The sequence below is a fragment of the Chrysemys picta genome, chromosome 1 (genome assembly GCF_011386835.1).
Source record: "Chrysemys picta bellii isolate R12L10 chromosome 1, ASM1138683v2, whole genome shotgun sequence".
In the NCBI taxonomy this organism is placed as follows: Eukaryota; Metazoa; Chordata; order Testudines; family Emydidae; genus Chrysemys; species Chrysemys picta.
This window is the reverse complement of record NC_088791.1, coordinates 204658048-204682706: the sequence shown is the minus strand read 5'-3', so window position 1 is coordinate 204682706 and position 24659 is coordinate 204658048. Positions and strand designations below refer to the sequence as shown.

Sequence of the window (24659 nt, the reverse complement as noted above, 5' to 3'; positions counted from 1 at the left end):
TACTATTACCTGATGATTCCTGAAGGATCTACTCTCCAGGGTAATCTTTCCACTAATCCTTATTGATAGGGCTTTGCCTGCTTCTGTATTGTGACTAGGGACAGCCTCAACACTTGTAGGGCAGTGCAGGGGATGTTGGCTTTACCCACCTGGCAAACCAATGGAAGTTTTTAATGAGGCTAATGAAGATCTTAGGGTTAGTAGCAGGGTGGCTAATTGGAACGTGAATATGGAGGTAGAAATGACCACATCCAAGGTGGAAGTCAATCTCAAACGGCTTAATGAGATTAAATCAGGGGGCCTGGATAATCTCCATCCAAGAATATTAAAGGAACTGACACATGGAATTGCAAGTCCAATAGCAAGGATTTTTAATGACTCTGTAAACTTGGAGGTCAGATTTTCCTGGATGTGATAGCTGACAGATTTCTTCACCAAATAGTGAAGGTCTGAAACAGCCTTCCATGGGAAGCAGTGAGGGCAAAACACCTAACTGGCTTCAAGACTGAGATTGATACATTTATGGAGGGGATGGTATGACAGGACTGCTTGTAGCAAAAATCCCCAGTGGCCAGAGATGGGACACTAGATGGGGAAGGCTCAGAATTATTACAGAGAATGCTTGCTCAGGTGTCTGCTTGGTGGGTCTTGCCCACGTGCTCTGGGTCTAACCAGTCACCATATTTGGGGTTGGGAAGGAATTTTCCCCTGGGTCAGATTGGCAAAACCTGCGGGGGGGGTTTGCCTTCCTCTGCAGCATGGGTCACGGGTCACTTGCAGGTTTAAACTAGTTTAAATGGTGGATTCTCTGTAACTTGAAGTCTTTAAATTTGAGCACTTGTGTACCTCAGCCAGAGGTTAGGGGTCTATTACAGGAGTGAGTGGATGAGGTTCTGTGGCTGCAACGTGCAGGAGGTCAGTCTAGATGATCACAATCACCCCTTCTAACCTTAATGTCTATGAATCTATGAGTGTGTGGTTTGGAAGGAGTGCACCAGTTCTCTTGGATCAAGAGAAGTGTTGGTGATACAAGACTTGGGAAAATAAGATGTGCGAGTAAGAGAGAAACAGCACTTTGGGGTTTCATTGTCAAACTCGGGAGTAACCTTGGAAAGAGTTAATGAACTTTGTAGTTCAGTTTGCAATGGGAATTTAGTCAAAGGTAAGACGGATGTAGAGTACTAAACTTATGTTAAGCCTTACTATGAAGAATTAGCACCCATAGAAGATCATGCTATTGGTGAGTAGTGACAATATATATTTTTATCACACCCAGGGGAAAATTGTTCTTCCTGCTAACCAGAAGTTATGTGTTCTCCAATGAATAATCAGTTTTGTTTTTAAGCAAACATCCTTAGAAAGTAAACAAAAAAATTGAGTGGAAATGGTTTTCTGAATGCCTTTTGGACAATAACTGATTGATTTCTATTAATTGTTTTTGCATTGTCATCAACAGGCTGCAAAGAAAAAGATAAGGCAATAATCTTTCATTATCACATTTGCAGGCATATGTCTGGATTTTGATTCTTTTTTTAACCTATTCTGGTAGTGCTCAAATAAACTTAATCTATAATTGGATGAGAGAGAATTGCATTAGTGTGAATTCTTCTTGACAATAGAGCCCTATTCAGTACTCTTCAGACTTTACCCAGGCAAAACTCTCTCTTAAGTTGGAGTCTTGTCTGAGTAAGAAGTACTGATCAATGCCCTAAAATCATCTGTAATCATATCCATTCTCACACAAACTAAATATGATTCTCTTTATCTGATATGTTTGTAAATGAATGCACGTCAGGAAAAATCACACTCTGCTGGAGTCATGTAAGATTTTGAAACAGTAACTGTTACTTAGGCTTTCTTTAAATGTAGAGGAAAATTCTGTCATACAATGTCCATCCACTGCCATAGATTCACTGCCGGGAAATCCTGTCCTTTCTTTCCCAAGAAAAAGGGCAAGCGGAAGAAACAATTAGAAAAGGAAGTGAAAATATTTGCTGTTTCTATGAACAGGAGAATAAACTTGTTTGTTGGGATGTTATGGTACTCAAGCACAAATTGGTCATGAACACAAATGAAGCTAAATCAGTGTTTTGAGTGAATATTCATGGGAAATACTTGTAGTCTCTATACAATGTGCAATTTTGTACTCAAAAGCTTTTAACTGTTACAGAAATTATAGCAAAAGGTGATGTGTCCATGCGATATTTCCATGGGGAATAACATGAGAAAGTGTTTTTTGTTTAGTCTTGTATACTTTGAAATTGAGTATTGGTTGCACATTGCAGCTAATCATGTCTTGATGGTATTCATTGAGATGTCAGTAGGAGTGGCAACACTTAAGCATATTAAAACCATTTACTGTCATTTGCATTTGCAAAGCTAGCAATTAGCATCGATAACATATCTTACAGAAAATAACAGCACAGAATAGGACTGCTTTGCTGCCTGAATAGAATACCAGGATTGGGCATCTTTCTGGGTGCTTCAGAGAAGCAGCATTCTGCAGATCAGTAGTTATCATGAAACTTCTTTATTATGAACATGTAGCTAATTTACACAGGTGCTATCAATTGAAAATGTTTCAAAAAGAGGTTTTTTAACAGACTGGAAGAATGCTTTACAGACATTAATGTTTTATGTATGAGTAGCACCAACTTTTATTCAAAATTTAAAAAGTTCATTGGGGTGGGTGTACAAACAGTTCAGAGTACTAAGGATTTTGTCAATCAATGTTGACTGAATGAATTTACACATTTCTTGACTTTTCAGCTATGAATTCTTATAAGGGCCCGAGAACTATAAAGCTAAGTGGTTCTGCCAGCCAAAGGATGTAGGATGTGATACTCTCCATAAACTACAAGCTAAGCATGATGGAAATATAGCCCATAGATTAGCTTGGGGTCTGTTAAAGTCGGTAATCTTAAAATGTATTTTTAGTGTATGTGTGTGTGAATAATTCTTGTCCAAGAGAGGGAAAATTGTGATTTTAGTGCATAGATTTTTCTTGGTACAGTTGGAGTTGCTAGTGGAGCCATAGAAGCGTACAGCTGTTTTGTGGTTTTATATCTGTGACAGAATGCTGGGAGCTAACTGGTGAGCCCAGCACTCTGATCACTTAGGCATCAATCAGCTCCCCTGGAGAAGGCTGATTGGGGATGTGTAAGCTAATTGGCTGATCAGGCTGGGAGGCTGGATGAGCCAATAGTCCATCAGCAGAGGGGTATAAGAAGGACACAGGAGGAAAGTACTGGGGAAGAGAAGGAGTAACCAGGGCTAGCTCAGCCCAGTATGTGTAGAGATCTCAAGGAAGAGAGACCTCTGTTCCTCCTCAGCCCTGCAGGAAAGGGCTAAAGGTAGAGAAGCATTGTATATATATGGGACAGTATTGGCATTGGCGAATATAAATCACAGGAAGTTGCCACTCAATGGGCAGAGTCTGAGAGGTTCCTGGGGCACCTGAGGATTGAGATGGACCACTCCTTGTTACAATGCCAGATTATGCACTACTGGAAATGCCTCCCAGTGTTAGGGTTGAGTTCAGTGGATTTACAGGTGTCGAGAAGAACTATTGGAGTAGTTTTTAAATAGCTATGAAGGCCAGTGGACACTCAAGATTCAATGTAGCCTATAGTAACTCCTTCCTCCGTTCCAACTAGTTTCCATAAATAAAAAAAAATGCTTTTGTATGCTGTATGTAGTGATTTTTATTAGTATTAAGCAGTTATAAGACAGCCTTTTAAATCAGGCTTATTTATTTTACTTTAAAAAATGTTTTGATTGACTCTGTTCCTCCTAAATATGAGGGCTGGTAGCAGTCAGTAACCAAGCATGTGGCAAGCAGGCACTGGGTAAGCGTCATTGTACAATTCTGCTAGCACACCTCATTGCTGACCTGCCAAACGCTGCTCTTCCAGACAGTGTTGGGCTTCTTCTAAGCAGCAACCACATATCTGGTTCAGTTTTGGTGGTTACGTGAGCTAGAATGGGACCACCAAACTGCTTTTCACTTATGACTAAACAGGGCCTCTGGGAATGAAGAGACACCCAGTATGGTTATGTTTATATTGCAGCTGGGGTTGTGATTTGTAGCTGGTGTAAACGTCAGATTACCTTACACAATGCTCTTGTGAGATCAGGTGATATTATTTTTCCTATTTTACATCTGGGGAGCTGAAACTCATTGATGTTCAGGCCTAAATTTTCAGAAATCCAATTAATTTTGGATACCTAAGGGCTTGGTGCTTAGCATTATGCATGTTTGAAGCACAGCTTCCATTGCTTTCAGTTGTAGCTGTGAATGCTCAGCACTTCTGCAAATCAGACCCCAGGGTCTCATATTGCTTACCCAGAAAATGAGGAACACCTGTGAAAAATTTGTTTTAAGTGACTTGCCCAGCATCTGTGCAGAGGCAGCTATAGAATCCAGTTCCCCAGGGCAACCTTCAGCTGCCTTAATCATGAGACCCTCCTTTCTCATCCTGCAGTCCCTTGCCTCATTCACTTCCAACCTTCCAACATTTCTGCAAAAAACAAAGCAGAGCTTCTGCAGACAACGGAGTCTGGTGGGAGTTGCCCTAGTAGAGATTTCTGCTCCTGTGGCCCTATCCTATGCCTCCTGCTCCTCTCTGCCAAACCCTCACTTCTGACCCTGCTCTCCTCTCCTCCTATCTATCCCTCATCCCATCTCTTAAAAAACATTGGCGGGGGGGAGGCATTATAAACTAAAATCTGAAATGTTTATTGGACACTTAATAAAAAAACACGAACTTCTAACTTCTATTGATGATCAAAAATGTTTTGGTTTCCAGTTTTTCCTGAAACAATGAAAATTTTGATGAAAATCAATTTTTGTGCAAGCTTCCATTTAACTAAAAAGCCATTTTTCACTTTCGGAAGAGGGAGTTTTCACAATTTTTCTACCAGATCTATTCTATTATATTACACTTTGCAAGCTAATTTTTGATTCTTTAGCTTGTACTGTGATCCATAGCTGTATGTGTGCATGTTGGGTGGACAATGTCCTGAGGATTTAAGAAACAGTTTTGGCTGGTTGGATCAGTTCATGTGTGCATTTTGTTTTGTTTCTTTCTCATGTAGACAGCTAAGGATAGTGACAGGTGAATGGTTTTTTGAAGAGAGAGCAAAGCGCTTCAAACAATCCAACCTCCTTGGAACTGATGTTGTCAGACAGTCCATCCTACGCAAAGTCCCAGGTAAAAATAAGAACACACAAGAAAAGTTGTTCTCTGTTTAGACTTGTATTTTAAACCTAGTTGTCAAAATGTTTTTACCAAATGTGGGTTTTATCTTTCATATTATAGAATTCATAGCCTGTGTCACTACTTTTAATAGAGTCATAGATTCTAAGGCCAGAAGGGACCATTGTGATCATCTAATCTGACCTCCTGCTTAACACAGGCCACAGAACTTCCCCAAAATAATTCCTAGAGCAAAGCTGTTAGACATTTAATCTAGATTTAAAAGTTGCCAGTGATGGAGAAGCCACCACAATACTTGGTACGCTGTTCTAATGGTTAATTACTCTCACTGTTCAAATGTATACCTTATTTCCACTCTGAATTTGTCTAGCTTCCACTTTCAGCCATTGGATCATATTCTACCGTTCTCTGCTAGATAGAAGACCCCATTATTAAATATTTGTTCCCCATGTAGGTATGTATAGACTGTAATTAAGTCACTTCTTTACCTTCTCTTTGTTAAGCTAAACAGATAGACTCAAGGAGTTCAATCACTATAAGGCAGGTTTTCTAAACCTTTAATCATTATCGTGGCTCTTCTCTGAACCCTCTCCAACTAATCAACATCCTTCTTGAATTCTGTGTCCAGTTCTGATGCCCACTACTCCAGCAGTGGTCGCACCAGTGCCAAATACAGAGGTAAAATAACCTCTATACTCCTACAGGAGGATTAGAGGATTGGGCCAAAAGAAACCTGATGAGGTTCAACAAAGACAAGTGCAGAGTCCTGCACTTAGGATGGAAGGATCCCATGTACTGCTACAGGCTAGGGACCAAGTGGCTAGGCAGCAGTTCTGCAGAAAAGGCCCTAGGGGTTACAGTGGATGAAAACCTGGATATAAGTCAACAGTGTGCCCTTGTTGCCAAGAAGGCTAACGGCGTTTTGGGCTGTATAAGTAGGGGCATTGCCAGCAGATCGAGGGACGTGATCATTCCCCTCTATTCGACATTGGTGAGGCCTCATCTGGAGTACTGTGTCCAGTTTTGGGCCCCACACTACAAGAAGGATGTGGAAAAAATTGGAAAGAGTCCAGCGGAGGGCAACAAAAATGATTAGGGGGCTGGAGCACATAATTTATGAGGAGAGGCTGAGGGAATTGGGATTGTTTAGTCTGCAGAAGAGAAGAATGAGCTGCTTTCAACTACCTGAAGGGGGGTTCCAAAGAGGATGGATCTAGACTGTTCTCAGTGGTACCAGAAGACAGAACAAGGAGTAATGGTCTCAAGTTGCAGTGGGGGAGGTTTAGGTTGGATATTAGGGAAAACTTTTTCACTAGGAGGGTCGTGAAGCACTAGAAAGGGTTACCTAGGGAGGTGGTGAAATCTCCTTCCTTAGAGGTTTTTAAGGTCAGGCTTGACAACGCTCTGGCTGGGATGATTTAGTTGGGGATTGGTTCTGCTTTGAGCAGGGGGTTGGACTAGATGACCTCCTGAGGTCCCTTCCAACCCTGATATTCTATGATTCTATGACATGAGATTCTCCTGTTTATGCATTCCATGATCACATTAGTTCTTTTGGCCACAGCATGATCAGCTGATTATCCATCACAACACACATACCCAATCTTTTTCAGATCTGTTGCTTCCCAGAATAATTACCATCCTGTAAGTATGGCCTACGTCCAGTGTTCCTAGATGTATACATTTACATGTAGCCATATTAACACACATTGTTCGCTTGCGCCCAGCTTACCAATAATCCAGATATCTCTGTATCAGTGACGTGCCCTCTTCATTTATTTACCACTCTCTCTGCAAACTTTATCAGTAATAATTACATATTTTTTTCTAGGTCATTACTAGAAGTGTTAAATAGCATAAGGGCAGGAATCAATCCTTGCAGGGCCCCGCTAGAGATATACTTGTTCGATGGTGATTTTCCCTTTTCTCAGTTACATTCTGAGACCTATCAGTTTTTCATCCATTCAATGTGTGCCATCTTAATTTTGTATCATTCTAGCTTTTTAAACAAAATGTTGTGTGGTCAAATGCCATACAGAAGTCTAAGTCTATTACATCAACACTATTACCTTTATCAACCAAACTTTTGATCTTTAAGAAAAAAAAAAGTATCAAATTAGTTTGACAGGATCTATTTTTCAAAACCCATGCTGATTGGCATTAATTATATTACACTCCTTTTATTCTTTATTAATCAAGTCCCATATCAGCTGCTTCATTATCTTGCCTGGGATAAATGTCAAACTCACAAGCCTGTAATTACCTGGGTCATTCTGTTTATCTTGTTAAAATATTGGCATGACATTAGCTTTCTTCTGGTCTTCTGGAACTTCCCTGATGTTACAAGAGTTATTGAAAATCAATATTAACAGTCCATCAAGCTCCTCAACCAGCTTTTTTTAAACTTTTGGATACAAATTATCCTGATAGGCTGATATAAACTGTCTAACTTTAGTTGCTCTTGTTTGACATTCTTGAGATACTAGTGGAATGGAGAGAGTGTTATCATATGACATGATTACATAGTCTCCCCCTCCCCCAGTGTAGAACAAATATTTATTGAAGATTTTTGCCTTTCTTCATTATTATTGATACACCTCTACCCCGATATAACGCTGTCCTCGGGAGCCAAAAAATCTTACAGCGTTATAGGTGAAACCGCGTTATATCGAACTTGCTTTGATCCACCGGAGTGTGCAGCCTCCCCTCCCCCCGGAGCACTGCTTTACCGCGTTATATCCGAATTTGTGTTATATCGGGTCGCGTTATACTGGAGTAGAGGTGTAATTCTACCATTTCCATTTAGTAATGGAATGATACTGTTGTTTGGATTCTTTGTGTTCCTAATATACTTTAAAAACTCCGTATTGTCCTTAACTCCATTGGCCACAGATTTTTCCTTGTCCCGTTGGTTCCCTTTTCAGTTTTCTACAATTATATTCATTACTATCAACTTCCCCTTTCTTCCGTTTGTTATATATTATTTTTTTTTATTTTTTTTTAATAGTTGCCTTCTAAACCCAGTCATATTTTTAACCAATATGGCCTTCTTCCTTGATTGTGGCTTCTTTGGCATCTAGTAACGTGTTCCTAAACAATTTCCAATTATCACTGAACTTGAATAGTAATTATGTATTAGTCAACTTTTTATTTTGCAACTAAGGTCTGAAGAGTACTGGATACTTTACAGAACATTGAAAAGAACACTCTCTCTACCCTGAAGAGCTTACAATTTATATGAGATCTTGACCTAAATAAACAAAGACAAATTATTCAGTAGTGCAAGATCTCTCAAATTTCACTTTCTGGATGCTAACATCCAGACATTCCAGCATGAATTATGCTGACCTCTAAACACTAACTATCCATCTTTGCCACTGCTTCCTCCCCCCCCACCCCCATGGAACTCAAACTTTCCTATCACCTAGCTTCCCATTGCACATGCACAAACATGTTTACACATGGATAATGTGGTCTGCTTCACTGATCCAACACATATTACATTCCTCAGAGCTGCCTGCATGTCTCACCTCCACTACAGCTTCACCAGCTTAAGGAATAGGAGTTATTTCTGAATACAAAGGTCCCTCCTCTCAGCTGAACTATTTTAACACTTCACCCACGTGCCACCATCTAAGTACAGCCTGTGTTTCCAGGTAGTGTTTATCATATTCAGTAGCTAAGTTACAGTGACTAAGTGTATATAGGAAGAAGGAGGCTGGCTGCCATTAAAAATAATTACTATGAATTCTGATATTCTACTTGGCAAAATACTGACCTTTCTGGTCTGTGTGCCACCTCAAGAATTGTCCATTGGCACGTGACTAACGTTCATGGTTTTCTGTCTTTATTTTATGCAAGATATTGAGATGTATATTTTGTTTTTATTGCTGTATTTGTGTATTTATATTTTTGTTAGATGTATAATGAGAAAAAAGTAATGTCCAAGGCATTTTGTCCACATTTTCCTCCCAGTTGAAAACATTTTTAATGCAGAGAATGTGCTCTCTCTCACTTAACACAGGAAGTGCTATAAACTGTGAAGTGTATTTTTCCATTTTCCTCCATCACTAAATTTATTTAATTTATTAATTAGCAACAAAGTTGGGGGCATAATCCAATGGAAATGTTGAAAAACAAAACAAACAAAAAAACCAACAACAAGCCACCTGCATCAAATTTCTAAAATAACTAAAATAAAATTGGTTACTTTTGTGATGCTTTCTTATTTAAAAAAGAAACCAAGCTATGCAAAAATGGTTTTGTGATAGTCTGAACAGGTTTTTTATTAGTTAAAAACAGATATTTTATTTATATCAGATGCACACTTGGCATATGTTGCCTTTATTTCTCGGAATATATTTTTTTTCTCCTCCAGATACTGTTTCCGGTAAGAAAGAAGGAGGACAAGCCAAAGATCACGCCCAGGAGAATGCAGAGCAAAGGCCAGATACCCCAGCTTCCTCCACAAGTGGGCAGAAATCAATATTCAGTGGACCCAGAAAGATAGGGTAAAGCCTTGAACTTTGGAAACTGATAATTCAGAGTACAGCACCTCTGAGAAGATTTTATTTTGAGTCTCTCCAGCCTCTCTCTCTCTCTCTCTCTCTCACTCTCCAGTATTGCAGATCAGACCAAAATTTCCCAGGGTTAGAAACAATCTGCTTTGAAACAATTGCTATAATTAGACTGCAGTCTCCTAGGAAATGCAGCTATAATTACCTTTTGCTACAAGGTAGCAGCAAAAGGCAATGGCAACTATTGGATTTTTCCTCCTGGTAAGAGGTTACACTTTGAATTTGAAGTGTCTCTAAGTGTGCTTCTACTCTGAAAAATGGCTGTAAAAATGGAACCTTGAAGATCCATGTTTGTTTCCTCTGAGTGGCTTCCACATAAAATTAGCTCAGTTTACAAGTAAAATGATGTTTTGCCCCGAACTTCCAGCTCTGTAAACTCACCCTGTGATCTGAAAGCTATGTTTTCCTTTTATGAATCATCTTCAGTAAATAAAAATAGTTCTTGGGCACATTACAGCCTCAGTGACATCTGTGCAACCCCATTATCTTTAGAATATCCCCTCAATAAAATGTGTCATAAGGCAACTAGGGCTACATGTTTGTAAAGAGTAAATGATATATGTGCTGTGGGGTTGCATAGTTGTTACTGGGGCATAAATTGGTACTGATCCATGGGGAGGACAGAACTCAGCTTAACATTCGGATCGTGGGCTGAGTTAGCCAGGCTTGCAATTAGAAAAACAACTTTTTATTGGTAAATTGAGCAAATTTTGACATGGAACATAGATCCTATGGTCACTCTTCATAGGAAAAGCACTTGGTTAAGAGTTTGCTAATTACTACTGATTGAATTGCTGTCCAGGTGCATCTACAGCATATTGAGTATGTAAATTATAAGGGCTGTGATGGTCAAGAGAACGGAGGAGTGAACTGGATCTCTGACAATCAATCAGAAACTTCACTTGATTTTGCCTCATTAACGTTGGATAAAAGAAGCAGCTGCTGCTTCTGAGTACTCCTATGCAGATGAAGGGAATACACCCTAAGGAATCGGTGGCACTAAAAATTGCATTTAATTACAGTTCATGCAGATAATAGCCATGGTGAAGGTATACAGAAAGTCTGCCTCCTTAGTGGAGTGGAGCATTCACTGTCTTTGCTGTGAACACTTAGTAGCACAGTAACTAAATATTTAGAGAACTGATTTATGCCTGTTTCTTATCTTCCCTTTTTATTGCAATTCACCCCCAAATGGGAAAATCTGCTATGGTTAAAATTTCAATATTTCAAGTGACAAATCAGCTCCAAAGGGGAAAGATTTATTGCAGAGAAAGCTAGGAAAACATGGGAATTGTCATATTGGGTCAGACTGCAGCTTCACTGAATCCGGTATCTTGTCACTGACTTTGGCCCAGTGCAGGGACTCAAGAGGAAAGTTGCATCCACTGATAGCACTTTCTTCCTCCTCCTCTCCAGATGAGGGAGTGGCACCAGCCTCACTCTTGCCACAAGATGACTATAGACAGTAACAAGGCCTAAGGAGGATTGCAGAAACCTTCAAGATCCCCTTGGAGGAGGTCCAAGATCCAACTCATAAGTTCCTGGACATCCTTCAGACAAGGTGGCACTTCCTGGTAATGAGGCCATATTGGCAGCTGTTAAGGTGGTGGGGCACACTCCAGCCACCTGTGCCACTCTCCCAAAAAGGGCAGACAAAAATTGCTTTGTTCCATCAAAGAGGCAGAATATTTGTTCTCACACCCTAATCCGAACTCTTTCATGGTCCAGACTGTCATGGAACGCAGCACGCTGCACCAGTCCTTCAGTCAAGGATGCCATCAGGCTGGATCTCTTCAGCAGGAAGAATTTTTCATCAGCTAGCCTTTTATTTCATATAGTGAATAACCGGATATTGATGTCCAAGTATGACTTATTAATTACAACAAGCTGTTGGAGTTAGCTAATAAGCTGCTATCGGAGTGGGGTCTCCAGTTCCAGGCCATCCCTGACAAGGGGAAATTGGTTGACAGATTGTCCCTGCAAGCAGATATGACAACTTTGGTCATGATGAGGTAGGCTTCCTGGCTGCAACCCTCAGGTTTCCCCAGGGAGGTCCAGGCAACAGTAAATGATCTCCTCTTCAAGGGTAACAACCTGTTCAGCGAGGGAACAGATGAGTCACTTCACTCCTTTAAAGAGTCTTGTGCAGCTCTCCACTCCTTGGGGATATATATCTGGTGCACAGGAGGAACTCATAGATCCTGTCCTGGCTCTCAGCCCATCTATCATCAAAGGGCCTTTTTGCTCCCTGAGAAGTGACGCACAACAGCATGGCAGTCACAGTGCACCATCACCTTCCCCTCTTCAATCACAGCCTCCTGTGGAAAAAGTATTTTGATGGGATGCTCGAAAGATGTCAACTAGTATCCGCACCACCAATTATCCCCACACCCTTTGATGGCTGCCTGTCCCATTTCCTCCCAATGCTGCACCATATCATGTTGGACAGATAGGTCCTAGACAAAATCTTGATAGGCTACACCATAGAACTCTTTTCTACTCCTTCTCCAAAACGCCCCTCCCATCCTTCTTCACAAGAGGTCTCTCAAACAGGAGGTGAACTCTCTAATTCAGCTATGGGCAGTAGAGTCTATGCCTTCTCAACACAGGGACAAGGGTTGTTACTCAAGATATTTCCTTGTACCCAAAATGAAGGGGGGCTGGAAGACCAATCCTGGACCAGCTGATGTCTTTATACGCCATTCAAAATTCAGGATGAGCACCTTGGTCTCAATAATCCCATCCCTAAATGAAGGTGACTGACTTGTGGACCTTGATTTGGAGGATCCGTATTTTCATATAGACATTCATCCAGCTCACAAGAGAGTCCTGCCCTTTATGGTGCACCAAGATCACCCTTTGGTCAAAGCATACTTATCACTGGACAGAATCCGGATGATGAGGGACATCATCACTCAGCTCTGACTCAGCCCCCAGATAGCAGTCCTGTCCAACCTGGTCCCTCTAGGTCACATGGCCGCCTGCACCTAGGTGATATCCTTCATGAGGCTCCACCTCTGGTGCCTCCTGGCATGGTTGTGGACAGTCTATGCTCCCAAGCAGAGATGCCCTGGACAAACAAGTTTCACTTCCTCCAAACATCCTCACCTCTCTCGCCGGGTGGGAAATGAAAGAGACTGTTTGCATAGGGGTTCCCTGTGTTCCCCCTATCACCACCCACAAAGACACTCATAACGGATGCCTCTCTTCTGGGCTGGGGCGTGCACCTGGATGACTATATTTCTCAGGGGTCCTGGACTCTGCAAGAATCAAAACTAAGCATCAGACTTCTCAGCAGTGCACGAAGCATACAAGAGGTTCCTACCCTTCATCCAGTCTGTGCATGTCTAACTCATGTCAGACAACACGACTCTACTGTATTTTGTATAAGCAAACAGGAAGAAACGAAGACTGCCCCACTCTGCATGGAAGCAGTCATGCTCTGGAACTGGTGCATTCAGCACTGGATAACCTCCTTGGCAGCGCACCTTCTGGAAGCAATGGACACCTTAGCAGACAGCCTAAGCAGGCATTTCCACCAGGATCACAAGTGGGAGCTCCATTCTTCAGTGGTGCAGGACATTTTCTGGCAGTGGGGTTTCCCATTGTGGGACCTCTTTACAACCCACGCAAACAAGAAATGCCTACAGCTCCTAAGTGCCCATAGACATAACTCCAGGAGAATGCCTTTCTGGTACAGTGGTCAGGTCCGCTAATATATATCTATTACCCCATGTCTTCAAGAAGGTCAAAGCAGGACAAGGCAACAATAATCCTGGCACCACCTTCGTGGCCAACACAATTTGGTGGCCTTTCGCCCATTCATACATCTGCACCTGTCTCAGAACAGAGGGCAGAACCAACCATCCAAACCCAGCCTCCCTCCATCTGGTGCTTAGAGAGAGGTCGTCTCTGAATAGGTACAGTACATCCTTACCAGCAGGAAGCTCTCTACAAGGAAGGGCTATGCTGCCAAATGGAAGTGGTTCTCCAGCTGCTGTCAACAGTAGCTTACCTCCAGAACTCTGAGATCCCTTTTATCTTGGATGATCTTCTCTCCTTGAAGACGCTGGGCCTGTCTGTCAGTTTACTGAGTGTGCATCTAGTAGCTATCTAAGAGGGCCAGAAGAGAAAAAGAAGGAGTATTAGCTTACCAATAAGTCACCCTCTGTGATAAACAGTTCTGCAGTATATTTGATGATGGGCGATTGATCTTATAACTGGAAGATCAGAGCAAAGCACTTCCTACAATCACCATGAGTGATTTTACACAGCTTTTTGAAAAGCCATGGGAACAATTAGATCTGTTATTGCAACACAGCTAATATATAATGTATAGTCTCCATCAGCAAATTTAACTAAGGTGTCTTAGCAGCCATAACAGGAGCCAGCTTCAGACTCTGATTCCTGACATCACCCAAGACATCTTTCCTTGGGCTCTTGGAGGTGGGAGGGAATGATAAAATTCTGCTCCAGATACAACACGGGACTCTCCCACTTCCCCTTTTCATCATCTCCTCCTTTTCTGTCTGCTTTACTTTACGCCATCTTCCCATTCTTCTCTCATTCCCTCAATCTTATCCCTTCTTGCTCCTCTCCTTTCTTACATCATTACCCACCTATTTCACCCCCAACCAATAAAAAGGAAACAAAAGGAACTAACATGATACTTAGTGCCATCAGAACTACTACTAGCTGAGGTTGTCACTCTGACCACATTGATTGTATGGTCACACCTAAGGCCCTATTCAATTCACAGTATTGCAAGAATTGCAGATCCCGCAATATTCGGCTTCCACTGCAATTTTATCAGCCATCCAGGGCTGACAGTAGGAGCCCTGACTGCCAGCCGCCCGGGGCTGACAGAGGGACTCTGGCTGGGCTCCTGCTGTCAGCCCTGTCATTAATGATTGTAATATAGCTGCGGCAAAATATCTGATTATCAAAAAAATTGTAATACTTGAGTGTTTATATTGTTCCAGTAAATTTTTCTTTAACAAATAGGTCTTCTGTGGCTTTTCCAAATTACTGCAATTAATATAGGTCCATTTTACTTTTCCGCAATTTTCCATGTCTTGTCTGCAGCTCAGCCACAATTATTTAACAATCATCCTGCTATTAAGTAGGGACTTTTTCATGCCCCTTTCCGCCTCTGTGTTTGTTTGTTTTTTAATTAGTTCATAAGCTCTTTGGGGCAGGCTCTGTCTCTTCTTATGTGTTTGTACAACTCCTGGCATGCTTTGACTGTTACTGTAATATACATGGCACTATTATTATTTATATGAGTCAGAGAGATAGGTGAGCGTTTTACTAAACCTGTGACTGCCTCATCCATTTTTGACCTCAGCAATACTCAAAACACATAGCCCCTAGAAGCACAGCATGGTGCTATCAGAACCATTGCCTGCTCTCTTTTCTAATAGGAAAGATCTCACAAAAGTAACATTGGCTTAAGTGTTGTGTGCTTTACATTTTCACATTTTTTTAATGTATGCTCCTCAGGAAGGCCATCAGGGCAGTGACCAAAGGAGAAATCGCCAGTGTGAAAGCTGAAGATGGAAGAAGCAGCAGTTCAGAGGCTGATGCCCAAAGTTTACGCAGTGTCAGGTCTACTCCCTGTTCTGACAGGTAAGGGACAGAGAAGTCTGATGATAGCTCAGAGCTTGATCCAGAAAGGCACTGAGCAGTCCTGTGTAGCCCTTTGCGCTCTTGAGTGCTCAGCACTACTGGAGCTGGTTGAAAAATGTCAACATTTTTCAGGAAAGTTTGTCCTTTTTGGTCACTTACTTTGGCCAGCTCTGCTCAGCACCTTGCAAAACTGAGCCTGTAGTCAGTCAAGCATAAAGCTGACCGCAGTAGCTAACTTGGGCAAAATGTCAGTTGAGCTCTTAAAATGTTTCACTTCCATAGTCTTTCCATAATTATTCTGATTCTATCTAATTCCTTGATCAGTTTTTCCTGGTGTAAGAGACCTCAGTTATTGCCCATTTACAAACAATAATACTGTTGAGTATTAAATAACCTGATGCCCATATTTTGAATGCAGATTTTGTAATGTGCAAAAATAAATCCAGAATTTGGCCAACTGATATTTACTCCTTTTCTTATTTGCATAATTTCCCCAAATTATGCTGGATACAAATTGTGTTCACTCAGTATTGATTTTTTTACCTGCCTAGAAATCTTATGATGTGGATTGAAAAATAGTGTAATTTCACTTTATGCTCAAATGGAAATTTAGAATATTCTTTAGCAACTCAAAACGTATACAGTAGCACTTGAACACTTGGATGGGTTTGTTTTCCTTATTTCCCACAAGTGGAAATACACCATCCCCACAGACATGAACTCTGGTGGTGTTGGGGGCGAAGGGTGGAACTAATTCCAGTGTCCGGGGCTTTCACTAAGAATGGTCTGCTCCCAACTCCTATGCTGGTATCCTTAAAGCATGTGGGTCTCATACCATGGCAAAAATAATTTAATTATTCCTGAGCAATCCGTAATAGATCAGTGTTACACATAGCTTTGAATATCTGAAGTGATGGGAATTCCATAGTCTCCCAGAGCAGTTTGTTCTATTAATAACAAGAACAGTTATGCAACTGTAAGTAAATTTTCTGTGCTGCTCCTTACTGCTTGTTCTGTCCTCATTATCTAATGAGAGCAATTGATCCCACTGCTCTGTAACGTTTTCTTAACACTCCACAAGATTCGTTCCAAAAAAAGGCAACAGAATGAACAGAGTACATGTGAAAGTACTTTTAAAAATTATTATTAATTCTTTGTTAAGCAGTGAGTTTTTCTGGTTGTTTGATGGTGCTGGGCAAGGCCTGCAGTCCCCTGGTGCACTGTGATGGTAATTCCAAACAAGCAGTCACAAACCACTAGATTTTGTAGCGCTCAGCCCTTGCAATAAGGATAAGGGGGCACATAATCAACTGCTGTAAATTGTCATACCTCAGGGGAGCTATGACACATTGCTCCAATTGAGAACTTGCTGCCAGGCTGCTAAAAGACCTCAGCACCTGATTGTGATGGGGTCTGTCAGACCTTCTCTGTCTCCTGCTGGAGGCATCAGCATCTTGACACTTGTTGCCCAAGGAAAATCCACTCAGACAAGGTGACCAACAAGACAGTCCTCCAGAGGCCTAGAAGGGCCAAGAGAAATATTGACCAGTGAAGAACCAGAAGGCCAGTTAAAGAAGGCATGCCTGCTTTTGGTCAGGGGCAGAGCTGGGTGAGACTGGGACAGAGGAGGAGCTCCTCGGGGCTAACCCCAGGCCAGGGCCTTGACCTAAGCGCTGCAAATAAGCACTTGCATTTCAGGGTTTTTTTCCCCCCCTCCCGTCTTTGTCTTAAGATGCAGAGAGCCAAATCCTGAGTTGCTGTTTTGTTACATGACTGTTTAGAGACTGACACAGAGTTACAGCACAGGCTATAGGGGCAGACCCTTGCAGACTCCAGTGGGAGGGCCTGGTACGATTGTACCAGGCGTGGCCCTGAAGAGGGCACTGCAGAGCAGACCCATTTTCTACTCCATTGTAAGCAGAAAAAGGCATAATGAAATCCAGTGATTGTGAACTGAAATTAGACAAATTCAGAATAGAAAGAAGGTGCAAATTTTTAGCAGCAAGGGTAATTAATCATTAGAAAGACCTACCAGGGTACATGGTGGATTGTCCTTCACTTGAGTTCTTTAAGTCAAGACTGGATGTCTTTCTAAAAGATATGCTATAGCTGAACCAGAAATTATGGACTTGATGTAGAAATTTATTGTGTGAGGTTCTTGGGCCTGTGTTATGCAAGAGTTCAAACTAAATGATCATAATGGTTTCTTCTAGCCTTCAAAATTCATAGATTTTAAGATCTGGCCACTTATTTTTGTGCCTGAAATAGGACCTAAGCTCTTTTGAAAATCTGGTCCCAGATGATGGGGAAAGAACTGCCACAATATTTGTGTTTTTCCAAGAATAAACATAAAACTGTAGCTTTTTTAAATACAAAACTTCCAAGCCAATTAAATGAACAGCGGCTTGAATATTAATCTCCTTGGCAGCATTCTGACAAGTTCATTGTGAATGGTATTATGTGAAAAGAACATTATCATAATTGATGAATTACAGATGAGTCCTATTATTTAAACAAGCAACTTATTTCCCTCCTGGCTTTTGATTTGTTGACTATAATTATTAATTGTACTGCAGAAGGTGAAAGATTGGGAGAGTTCAGGGAGACTGTAAACATCAGTCTGCTTTTATTCACTCTGAACAGATCTCATTAGCCAGGCCAACTTCAAAGTTAACTCTTGTCTAGAATCCAAATGCAGTTTCCTTTAGGTAATTGGACCTTTTGTATGCAGCCATGATTTGTGCCTTGAAGTTTTATTAAAACAGATGTGGGCTCTTTGCTGTTTCTTTTTTGTTTTGTACTGGTATTTTTTTCTGCTTAACTGGAAGGATTGGGGTGACAGAGCTTTGCTTTCAAGAATCTATCTTACTGCTTAGCATTGATACGATGCAATGTCCTCAGATAGAACAAGAAGTAGATCACCCACTTCATTAAAGTTCCCTTCTGTAGTATGTGTTTTGCAAAGCAGGCAGAATAGACTTTGCAGTGGGTATTCAGATATGCTGCAGTGAGCATAGTACAAAAGCTTAGGCTGTGTCTAGGCTACGAGCTACGGGTGTGATTCCCCTGCTTGTGTACACATACTCGCACTAACTCCCATTCAGCTAGCATGAGTATAAGTAGCAGGGTAGTCATGGTAGCAGGGATAGTGGCTGTAGAGGCATGGATTAGCCAGGCCAAGGACAAATCTACCTGAAACTGATGGATATGTGCTCAGCATAGCTAAACTGTCCCTGTTTTGCCGTAACCCGTGCTTCTGTGGCTACACTGCGATTTATACTTGTACTAGCTAGTGTGGGTACGCGTACACAAGCAAGGGAATCACACCCTGAGCATATAGTGTAGATGTAGCCTTAGACTATGTCTGCGGTGCAAGTGAAGGTGTGATTGTAGCATGAGTAGGCATACCTGTGGTAAAGGTAGTGTAGATGTGGCAGCACAGGCTAGCAACCAGAGTACATGTCCAGAGCCTCTAGCAGACTTCTGGTCTGGTTTCTAGCCCATGCTGGAACGTCTACACTACAATAGCTACCTGTTCTGGCCAGGTTAAAGCTAGCATGAGTATGCCTATTGGGCTGCAATTTCACCTTCACTTGCAGGGTAAACGTACCCTGAGAGAGAGAGAGGGTAAACATGAGGGCAGACTTACAGGTACTCATCAAAACCTTCAAAAGTACTTTTCCCTTTGGGCTTCATCTAAAATAGTGGTGCCCAACCTTATGACACAGGAGGGTCACATGAACCCGAGCCCAACCTTGTGTGGGCCAAACAGATTCTACATATTTTAATAAGATTTAAAGTCACCTGTATTGATTTATATTTTAAATTCAGCTTGTTTCATATGTATTTAGACAGGTTGTTTTTATGTATAGTATTGTCTATTTACACACTTGTGTAAACTAAAATGATGTAAACATGACGACAAAATGCTAATGAATTGGCCATTAGTATATTGTGTTGAAGCAGGCCATGGGCATTAGGAATGCTCTGGTGGGTCGTAGGTTGGTCTAAACATCAAGTAGTGGCCTCAGCCAGTGGCAAGATTCAGGATTTCTTCCGTCAGTGTTGAGTCAGCATGGCAATTTTCACCTCTATCCATCATCTCAGCCTCACCGTCCAAATCAGTGGCTTGTATCAATAGAGCTACTAAAGGCACATCTTGACATGTCTGTGTGTTCAGGAGCGACTCCGTTTGGTTGACTGAATTACCTCACTGCCTATAGGAAAGGTTGAATTCATTGAGATAGTGCTGTCTGGAATTACTAGGGAAGAGCTCATATTGATGCTTACAGTATAGTATCTTATTCATATCTTATCAGATTAAAAAAGTAACAATGGCACATACATAAGGTACATTTATTATGTATACTGTGACAGACCCAGACCAGTGGGGTACAGGAGTCTGGTAGAGGGCAAATATACTGGTCACTGGATGAGTAGTTTTCTGTTCCCTGAGTGACCAGAGCAGGGGCTGCACTAGAGTAATCAGGAACCTGCTAGAACCAGTTAAGGCAGGCAGGCTAATTAGGACACCTGGAGCCAATTAAGAAGAAGCTTCTAGAATCAATTAAGGCAGGCTAATCAGGGCACCTGGGTTTTAAAAAGGAGCTCACTTCAGTTTGTGGTGGGAGTGTGAGGAGCTGGGAGCAAGAGGCGCAAGGAGCTGAGAGTGAGAGGGTGAGGGTGTGCTGCTGGAGGACTGAGGAGCACAACCATTATCAGACACCAGGAGGAAGGTCCTGTGTTGAGAATAAGGAAGGTGTTTGGAGGAGGCCATGGGGAAGTAGCCCAGGGAGTTGTAGCTGTCATGCAGCTGTTACAGGAGGCACTATAGACAGCTGCAGTCCACAGGGCTGGAACCCGGAGTAGAGGGCGGGCCCGGGTTCCCCCCAAACCTCCCAATTGACCTGGACTGCGGGTTCTCCCAGAGGGGAAGGTCTCTGGGCTGTTCCCCAACCCACATGGTGAATCTCTGAGGCAAGAAAATCCGCCAATAAGCGCAGGACACACCAAGATAGAGGAGGAACTTTGTCACACTGGTGTCAAGAGTGGGATTTTGAGGTGCACAGCGCGGCGGAAGAAGGAGGGTGATTTAAACAAAAAACAAAACAAAAAAAAAAGGGGGGGAGAGGGTTTTTTTTTTTTCACCACAATGGATGACGTAGTGCGGGCACTGATACAAGCTACGGCGGCCCAGCAGGAGGCTACCCGTGTCCAGGCAGCCGCCCAACAGGAGGCAGTGCGGCTGCAGCAAGAGACTAATCTCCTGCTGATGGACCAGGCTGCTCATGACCGAGCTGTTGCGGGAACTGGTAAACCAGGCAAAATCCCTTACAGAGCTGAATCGCGGCCATGATGGGATGCGGCTCATACAGGCCAGCCATTGGCTGCAGAAAATGACACGGGAGGATGATGTAGAGGCATACCTTCTGGCCTTTGAGAGGACAGCCCTACGGGAGGCCTGGCCTCGAGATCAGTGGTCTGGCATCCTTGCCCCATTCCTGTGTGGGGAGGCCCAGACGGCCTACCATGATCTGCCTGAAGAGGCTGCGGCAGACTACCCCCAGCTGAAAGCAGAGATCCTGGCCAGATCTGGGGTAACGACAGAAGTGCGGGCCCAGCAGTATCACGGTTGGAGGTACCAGGAAGACAAAACCCTGCGGTCCCAATTGTATGACCTCATCCATCTCGCACGAAAGTGGTTGCAAACAGAGTCTCGGAGTCCAGAAAAGATACTAGCGGTTCTGGTCATCGACCAATACATGAGGGGACTACCACCAGACCTTCGTGCCTGGGTAAGCCAGAACGAACCCTCCACCTATGATGAGGTTGTCGCCCTGGTAGAGAGGCGAAGGACGGTGAGGCAGCTGACCCGACCAGTTAAGGAAGAGGCACCCCGGGTTAAACTAGCAGCACCAAGCCCTAAAGTTTGGGTGACTGGGCCACCAGGAGGGCCCAGGTGGAAAAAGAGAGAGGCTGAAGGCCCATTAGAGGCCACAAAGAGTCGGAGCACTGAGGGAGAAGAGGATCGTGATGTTAGACTGCCCAAACCAAGAGACTGGGGAATGCCTAGGGCTCCATACAGATGTTATGCCTGTGGGGAGCGGGGACACATAGCTGCACAGTGTCCCAATGCTGAGGAGCCTATGCAGTGTAACCTGGGGAACTGGGCAGATCCATGCTCCCTAATCCACCTTGTGGGGGTCTCACTAACCCCACATATGTATACCAGACCAGTGAAACTAAATGCGGTAGGGACCACGGCACTGGTTGATTCGGGGAGTGCCATCACGCTTATCTCAGGGAAGCTCGTGAAGCGTAGTCAGCTGCTGCAGGCTAAATGTATGGGGATAACGTGTCCCTGGGACAGTTAGTTACTACCCCATCATCCCAGTCAAAATCGAGATCCAAGGGAGCACTACTGATGTAGCAGCAGGTGTAGTCCCTAACCTCCCATACCCGGTGCTCATAGGGAGGGACTTCCCAGGGTTTGGAAACTTACTCCCAGTAGGGGGATTGGAGAAAGATGGGGACCCTAAAATTGGTGAGGCATCCACAGCAGACTGTCAACCCCCAATCTTCTCTGAAATATCCCCAGATTTGTTCTCCATTCCCAGACAGGGTAGAAAGACAAAAAGGAAAAGAAGGGCAGCTAAGGCCTTGGGAACCCGAATACTGACCCAAAGCCAGAGGGTCGCTCTTGTAGGTAGGCGGACCCACGCAGCTGAAAAGGAGGCCACGCAGGAGGGAGAAGCACCGGAGTCTGACCCCCACCCTAATGCTTCTGAACCAGTAGAGGCAACAGAGACTGGGCCCCTAGATCTTGGGCAGATTAGCCCCGGGAGAGGAAATTTTGGACGGGACCAGGCAGTAGACCCAAGGTATGACAACATTAGGAAGGAGGTGACTGAAATAGATGGGGTCCCCGTGGAAGGAAAAACCCAGGGACCAGGACCCTACTTCATAATGAAGAAGGATCTCTTATACCGGGTTGCACCAGTACAGGGGCAGAAGGTACAGCAGATCCTAGTACCTCAAAAACACCAGAACGCTGTATTAAGTCTTGCTCATAGTCATCTTTTTGGGGGGCATTTGGGGGTAGAGAAGACCCTGGCACGAGTCCTACGACGGTTCTTCTGGCCCAGAGTACATAAAGACGTGCGGAGGTACTGTGCCTCCTGCCCGAAGGGTCAGCTGCACAGTCCCCGTCCCCACTTGAGGGCACCTTTAGTACCCCTTTCTATCATAGAGGTCCCCTTCGAGCGAATAGCCATGGACCTAGTGGGACCCCCGGAGAAGACGGCTCGGGGCCACCAATATATACTTGTTGTTTTGGACTATGCTACTCGCTACCCAGAAGCCGTCCCCCTGCGGAACACGGCCTCTAAAACTATAGCCAAAGAGCTGGTGGGGATCTTTGCCCGAATGGGGCTACTGAAGGAGGTATTAACCGACCAAGGAACCCCATTTATGTCAAAGCTAATGAAGGACCTCTGTACGCTGCTCCATATACATACCCTGAGAACTTCGGTCTACCATCCGCAGACTGATGGGTTGGTAGAAAGGTTTAACCGAACCCTCAAGGTTATGATAAGGAAGGTGGTAAGTCGGGATGGGAAGGATTGGGACACCTTACTACCCTACCTTATGTTCGCTATCCGGGAGATACCACAGGCCTCAACTGGGTTTTCCCCCTTTGAGTTATTATACGGGCGTCACCCCTGTGGCATACTAGATATTGCCAAAGAGATCTGGGAAGAGGAACCCAATGAGGGGAGAAATATAATAGAGCATGTAATGCAGATGCGAGACCGGATAGCCCGGGTTACCTCTATTGTACGGGAACATTTGGAGAAGGCACAGGAGGCCCAGCGGAACCCATTACAATCGCCAGGCAAAAGTGCGACAGTTCCAACCAGGGGATCGGGTTATGGTGTTGGTACCCACAGCAGAAAGCAAGCTTCTGGCCCAATGGCAGGGGCCCTATGAGGTAGTTGAACCCGTGGGGGAAGTAACCTACAAGGTGCGGCAGCCAGGACGCAGAAAACAAGAACAGATTTATCATGTTAACCTTCTGAAATGCTGGCATGCACAACGGTCCAAAAAGACCTAACCCAGGAAAACAAGCCTTCCAAACAGGTGAGAGTGTCTCCAGATTTAACACCAGACCAGAAGAATGAGGTGTCTGAGATGATCTTCCGGAACCAAGATTTGTTCTCGACAAAACCGGGTCGAACAACCGAGACATATCACCACATCGTCACGAACCCTGGGGCCAGAGTAACAATGAGGCCCTATCAGGTGCCAGCGGCAAAAAGGGAGGAAATAAAAGCAGAAGTAAAAAAAATGCTGGAGTTGGGGATCATCGAAGAATCCCACAGTCAGTGGTCCAGCCCAATCGTGCTGGTGCCCAAACTTGATGGCACCACAAGATTTTGCAACGACTTCCGGCAACTAAACCAAGTATCCCAGTTCGATGCGTACCCCATACCTCGCATAGATGAGCTAGTGGACCGTCTGGGTAATGCCCGGTACTTGACTATCCTAGACTTGACCAAGGGGATACTGGCAGATTCCCCTTGTGGAAGACGCAAAGGAAAAGACTGCGTTCTCTACACCAGAAGGTCTTTTTCAATATACTGTCCTCCCTTTTGGACTACATGGGGCCCCAGCTACCTTCCAGCGCTTCATGGACAAGCTATTACGCCCGCATAACAGTTATGCTTCTGCTTACTTGGACAATGTGGTCATTCATACCCCAGACTGGGAAACCCACCTGGAGAAGGTGGAGGCAGTCCTCGATACCTTCAGGCGAGCTGGCCTTACAGCAAACCCTGCCAGGTGCACTGTAGGGTTTACAGAGGCCAAATATCTTGGCTACATTGTGGGAAAAGGTCTGGTAAAACCCCAAGTGAACAAGTTAGAGGCCATCCAAAATTGGCCCCAATCAAGTCGCTAGAAACAAGTCCAGGCGTTCCTAGGTGTGGTGGGATATTACCGACGATTTATCCCCCACTTTGCCACAAGGGCAAGCCCCCTGACAGACCTAGTGAAAGCCCGTGGACCTGATCTGGTGAGATGGTCTGACGTAGCAGAGGAAGCATTCACAGACCTACGGACTGCCCTCTGCAATAACCCCGTACTGATAGCCCCTGATTTCACCAAGGAGCTTGTCCTGCAGACGGATGCATCGGAAGTAGGGTTGGGGGCCGTTCTATCACAGATGGTCGGGGAG

The 24659-nt window shown here is 43.7% G+C and overlaps 2 protein-coding genes across 19 annotated transcripts in view; both read left to right on the top strand.

Moving 5' to 3' along the window:
- LOC135978000 (uncharacterized) overlaps positions 1–24659 on the top strand; it is a 1156726-nt gene that overhangs the window by 27500 nt on the left and 1104567 nt on the right. The gene's annotated exons all lie outside the window — the stretch shown is intronic.
- Positions 1–24659, top strand: part of SYTL5 (synaptotagmin like 5) — a 164887-nt gene that overhangs the window by 94777 nt on the left and 45451 nt on the right. For all 18 annotated transcript variants that reach the window (XM_065579088.1, XM_005294654.5, XM_005294652.5 and 15 more), the window contains 3 exons: positions 5098–5213; positions 9598–9730; positions 15299–15424. In XM_065579088.1, the coding sequence (XP_065435160.1) occupies positions 5098–5213; positions 9598–9730; positions 15299–15424 (375 nt within the window). The remainder of the gene's footprint in view (positions 1–5097; positions 5214–9597; positions 9731–15298; positions 15425–24659) is intronic.